Source organism: Etheostoma spectabile, chromosome 1 (assembly GCF_008692095.1).
Source record: "Etheostoma spectabile isolate EspeVRDwgs_2016 chromosome 1, UIUC_Espe_1.0, whole genome shotgun sequence".
Classification (NCBI taxonomy): domain Eukaryota; kingdom Metazoa; phylum Chordata; class Actinopteri; order Perciformes; family Percidae; genus Etheostoma; species Etheostoma spectabile.
Genome location: NC_045733.1, coordinates 5,806,619 through 5,812,618, shown reverse-complemented (window position 1 = coordinate 5,812,618; position 6,000 = coordinate 5,806,619). Strand labels below are relative to the sequence as shown.

The following is a 6,000-nucleotide window of genomic DNA, read 5'->3' as shown; positions in this document are numbered from 1 at the left end:
CCAGCCCAACTCTCACACGTTTCCCCCTGCAGAGAGTATTTAAAAAAGGACATGTCATGATTTAGGTTGCATCACTGAGCTCACCACAGGCAGAACAGCAGTCAGCAGTTTTCCTTCAAGTGTCACCTCTTTCAGAAAACTGAACCGGTACCAGACCTCTCAAAACGTGATGCGCTTTCTCATGCTCACATCTGCACAAGGATAATTCTGTGCAGATGTAAGGAGGGGGTCTAAGATTTACAGCACAACAGTCTTCCAGGTTTAGAGCAGCATGCAACACTTTGGGGATTTATTAACTTCAGTCAAAGTGCAGGATGTTTATTATGCAATACAGGTTTGTTCTTTTCATAATGGCTACTTTAATTTCACGCCTGCACTTTGGTTTCGGTTAATCTATTTGTTGTTATTTAGTTTAGTTTTTTGCCTCTGCATGTCAAAACAAATTGTAAAAAATATACCATTTTGAAATTCCCACCCAGTGAAATAAGCTTTACCAAAGTTCCTAACAATATACATTCATAATCAATTTATATACAGTATGTAATAAAGATAAAATACATGTTCAAAAATTCATTTAATTTCCCCTGTTAAATTAAGTTATATGCCCAGTAATTGAATTATCATTCCCACCAGTCACAGCCATTTTTCACATCAGGTGGTCCGTTTAAATGTCTCCCTATTTATCACTGCTTCCTGCTACTCCAACACTGCTGTTGCTGGCAAAGCTTGCCCCCCCTATCCCAGCTTCCACCTTCCTGGTTTAGAGTGTCATCATAACTTAAGTCTGAAATTGTTTTAATGTCTTTGATTGGGCCCACTCTTGTGTACAGGGGGGGTCTCAGCGGTGTGCTCCCTGTTTCAGCTTAGCATGCTGCTTGGCCGATCCAGGGAGCATCATTGGAACAGAACCTTCATCGCCAAGTATGACGGTATTTCCATTTCTTGCAATAAATGGTTAAATCTATGATGAGAGTGTTCCTGAATCAACAAATATGTGTGCATTTCCTTTTTTGCATGAGTGGATTTCCTACAGAATGTGTGGCTCTAGCTCTTCTTCATCCTACGTAAATCCAAATGTGAAAAAAAAGTAGGACCACAGCACACGTACAGTACACTGCTATCACACTTTATTAAAAAATAGAAACATATATTCATAGTACTTTTCATACAGACTGCAATGGCCCACTGGTATTGTTTTCAAAAATGAGTTACATACTATCAAACACTCATTTGGCCTAAATCCACTTTAGGAATGTCTTGTAAGAAAATCTAAATGAACTCCCATGTTTCTGAGCTCATCCTACTTCACCCTTCCTCTGCCTTTTCATAAAATAAAACTTTATGGAGAGGAGAAAAAGCAAATATGAGAGAAATAAAATGCACATACAATTGAGTGTAAAAAAAGATGGCACATTTATTGCAACATAAATGTTATATACATTGTGTTTTTCTGTTGGAAAAAGACAGAAAATTCAAATTCTCGTGTTTTTGATGTGCATCCACAATAGCTTTTCATTTGACACAAGAACAAATCTTTTATCAATCAACAACGAGAGACTGAAAAATAAGATGGAGGTTGCACTTTTAGGAATCTGGAGCTCGTACGAAGCCTTTTGAAGTACTAGACTACGAGCAACAATTCAGCTATGCTCACAAGATGCCATTTGTAAATGTCTTGTAATAATGGACAGGCTATTGTGAATAACCGTACGTTTTACTATCTAATATAGTAAAATAAAGTAAGAAACTTTTTACTCAAAACTTTTGCTTTCAAAAATCTAGAAAGAGTAATATTTAGAATTCAAGAAATATTCTTACAGTATTATTGTATAAAAGACTAACTACAGTGAAAAATAAGCCAAATGTTTTTTTTCTTTTGATTTTCTGTTTTTCTCATATATTATACATGGGAAAGCATATGGAAATACAGAAATAAGTCTAACTTGGCAAACAGAGGAGCAAAGAAATACAGGAAGAACAGGAATTTAAAAAAACAAAAAAGAGAGAAGGAAGTGACATACATTATAGCCTCAATCAAAATCTGCCAATATTAATACAAGCTCATGAACACTGAAATGAAGAACAAGGCCAAATTCAGTCAGCGATTACACAAAAATGGTTTAGGTTATTTTTCTTCTTCACAATAACATAAATCTTTTATGTAAACTCTTGGTGTGACATCCTTCATTCTGATTTAAGTCACTTTTTTGTACAGAAAACTCATTCCGAATGCCTTGTTTAAGGTGTGGCTAATGACAGAAGACAATATACAAAGAAATAAAATGGATACAAAGTCTTAAGACCAAAGACATAAAACATGCACACTGATAGGGAAAACAAAATAAAGCCATGAACAATGTCTTCAAACATAAATGAAAATCCTGTTATGTGTTTTTGTTCATTGTGGTACAGTTCTATGATATTCACCAAAATAGATGAAGTACCCAGTCTGGCTTACAGTATATTGAATAACATAATGGAAAAATAATTTAGAAGTACTCTCCACTGACTGAAACTGGACGTTATAATGCTGGAAGAAATGACTTGTTACAACACAAATAAGCATAACTGAAACTTTACTTTGTACATCAGGCCAGAAGAAAGTGTGGTCGTCATTTTTCTTATTAAAACTAGGTCTTAATCAAGCAATCTTTGATTAGCTGGTGGCGGGAAAATGACGAAAAAATCCACTTCTGTGCTGATGTCAGGAGAATGTAACGGTCAGGAGGTTAAACAAGAATTTGCAAAAATTTGTCACTGCTTACATTTAACACTATACAAGAAGGACCCTTTCTTTTAGTTAAGACACTAAAAATATGCAGGGGTTGCTCATTATTGAGGGAAAAAAACAACTACATCTGAGCTTTCAGTAAACCTAGAGTTTGCCATTCGACTCTAACCTTTGTAGACAATTCCGTTAATGCTGACTTACTCGAGCCAATTCTTCAGCTGGTCAGAAAGTGATCTAAACTACACAGAAACAAACAGGTAGTTTTGGTTACACGTGTGGCCAGTGGCAGAATGAATAAAATATATATATAAATAGTATATCCTCTGTTTTTTAAATGGGGAGCTCGCGTCTTAATTTCTAACAGCTAATGAACATTTTCAGTTAGAAATAAATATCACTTTGAACTAGCCAATAAATTAATCTTCTCAGTGCCCAAATATTTCCCCTCATCTCGGACTCGCCAAAGATTTACGAGGGGGGAGTGCTCTGTTTTACGGGTGACATTGGCAAACTATAGATCAACTGAAAAGCCGCATACTTCTCTTTGAAATGACTCCACTTTCCCTTTAGACATACACTTTGTAGCTCAATGACATAATAAATAGAAGAAAAAATAAACAAAACAACAAACAAAAACAAATTGCTGTTACAATGCATTCGTCAATTCAGTTTAGGCACAAGGCAATATCCACGTACGGTTGAGAGGAGATTGCGAAGTCTCTGATTGTTCAGAAGCAACAACACTTCTTACAGACGGTGATATGTGCTGAAGATTATTTTCATTGTGGGGAGAAATTTGCAGATGGAAACTGGGAGCTGGACACTTAGCTCTTCTTCAATCTTTTTAGGATTGGATTGTGTTAGTCTCGTAGTTTTGCTTCAAGTGGTCTGCTCCGATTGGTGTCTCAAATTGTGAGTCCTGTCTGTCACTGGGAAGCAAGGTCACTGACTCAAACGGGACAGAAATGATGTGGATCACTGATCTGCAGAGAGGAAGGGGGAAACAATCACACACGGTACACAACTGCTATCGATACCTTTGGCTCAACATCATAACAAATGGTTGATTTTAAAGTGCTATTGCTACTACTTCACATATTTATAGACCCATTTCCTCATTCCAGTGAGCTTAGTAACGCTAAAACTAGTCAATTAATCCATTAAGTTATTGGTAGATCAATCTGCAACTAATCAATTCATCACTAAAGGCGTTTAATATATATAAAAATGACATTATGTAATTCTAGCTTCACCAGGAGTAAATGTGTGTTCTTTATTTTATTTATTATAATAAACTTTATGGGTTTAGACTGTTGGTTGGAAGAAAACAAGCAATTTGATAACAATAACTTAGAATTTAGGAAATCTTTTACCATCTTATAAACAAACAAAAAGTAAATGCAGTCCTAAATGTGAAAAAGATTCGTTAGAGAAAGCCATAAGGTAAAAAGGACTGACTTGGCTGAGATCTGATTAATTGTTTCAGACAATCAGCAGATTAATTAATATTGAAAAAAGTGTGTATTTGTGTAGCCCGTGAGGGGAGAGTACCTGTCTGCTGCTCAGAGGTGGCCCATGGGGTTAGACGCATCAGTCAGGCCTGGATGGACCCCCGTGTGGGCTTGTTGGGCGTCACCGGAGCCCCCAGACACTTTCTCCTCCTCCCTTCTCTTGAGGCAGGCTGCTTTGGGGTTCAAATTACGCTCTGTGGGTTCAGAGAGACGGAAATCAAGCTTTTCTGCCACTTTCACTTTTGGGCGTTTTTTCCTTTTCTCCCTTTATTTTAGATCGACAGTGGATATGCAGGGAAGGTGGAGAGAGATGGGGGATGACGCGCAGCAAAAGGCCGCAGGATGGATTTGAATCCGGGCTGCTGCAAAGGCCTCAGCCTACATGGGGCAAACGCTCTTACTGGGTGAGCTAGAGGCCGCCCCTTATGTGAAGCATTTTAAAGAATTGATTTGATGTGATGTAACATTGACATATCAGTAATTTGCAACAGTGCTCAGCTTTCACTGACCTCTGACTTGCTGCTCCAGGTTAAGTATGACGGCCACAGCCTGATGGAGGATGAGCAGTTTAGTCTGGGGCTTCTCGCTCTTCAGGTGCAGCTGGCACATGCGACCTAGCTCCTTGAAGGCCTCGTTGATGTCTCGCACCCTCAGTCGTTCACGGGCGTTGTTAGCCATCCTCCTCTCACGTTCACGCTCCGCCTTCTGCTCCGGATTCAGGTCCTCGTCCTCAGTGATGCTGTGGGAGAAAGAACTGTTTCAGAGTTAAAGTCACATAAAAAAACAAACTAACGTATGTTGTAACAGTCACTCCCACCAGCTAAAAACACTTGAATTTTAATGTATTTATATCTGACGTCATTCTTCTTTAAAATGAACTGATGACCTAAACCTGGATAAAAATAACAAAATAAATTACAGATTACTGTCTGTACTAGGGCGACTACCGCAGAGAGATGACAGGAAAAGACGTGTGAGAGAGAGAGAAATAGAAAAGAGAAAGGTTTGTGGTCAAACTCAAAGCAGTAGGGGTAGGAAAAAAAAAAATATATATATATATATAGATATATATTTTTTTACTTTTGGCCATTTTTGTATTCATATATATTACACACACACACACACACACACACGGTCTAATCACGCATGGAAATGTACATAAAAAAGTTGTTGCATCGAGATGCATCGATATTATTTAATAATAATAAAATTGTTGGCCTCTGAATGGGAATCGAATCATGAGGTGTCAAGAGATTCCCACCCCTACAAACCAGTAAAGCTGGCGGGCTCATGTTCAGCACCTTTAACCCACAACAGGCCACCAGGGTGCCACAGCCTAAGAAAATGAAAACTAATCTTCGGTGAAACAATCAACTGGTTGCATGCAGGGGCAGCTGAAAATTAGCAACCGATTTTGCAATAATGAAACCATTACACTGAAAGATCAGGTAGCAAGCTATATTAAACACTACTACACTTTGTAAAAACAACGTTAACATGTGTCAACTTAATTAACCAAAATGAATGACACACATTCATGTTAATGACAGCTTATATAGCCTAACACAGATTTACTTTTTGACCTGTGGCTATATGTAATTAAGTCTGCTTCCCTATTTATTGTTGCTGCAAGATTAATAACAAGTACAGGAAGGTTCAACTTATCAGTGTATTTTGTTTGTATATTGTGTAATATATTGTGGCAATGATCGGAAATTCAGCATTTCAATCCAAAACATTTTTGCAGCAATTCGGCAC

The 6,000-nt window shown here is 37.7% G+C and overlaps 1 protein-coding gene across 4 annotated transcripts in view; it reads right to left on the bottom strand.

Moving 5' to 3' along the window:
- Nucleotides 1–1,396: 1,396 nt before the first annotated feature.
- Nucleotides 1,397–6,000, bottom strand: part of tcf12 (transcription factor 12) — a 73,106-nt gene continuing 68,502 nt past the window's right edge. For 2 of the 4 annotated variants that reach the window (XM_032523071.1, XM_032523081.1), the window contains exons 18-20: nt 4,752–4,996; nt 4,283–4,436; nt 1,397–3,714 (exon numbers count right to left, since the gene is read on the bottom strand). In XM_032523071.1, coding sequence (XP_032378962.1) covers nt 4,294–4,436; nt 4,752–4,996 — 388 coding nt within the window. In that variant the 3' untranslated portion in view covers nt 1,397–3,714; nt 4,283–4,293. The remainder of the gene's footprint in view (nt 3,715–4,282; nt 4,437–4,751; nt 4,997–6,000) is intronic. The other 2 variants (XM_032523089.1, XM_032523099.1) reach the window with 1 other exon arrangement.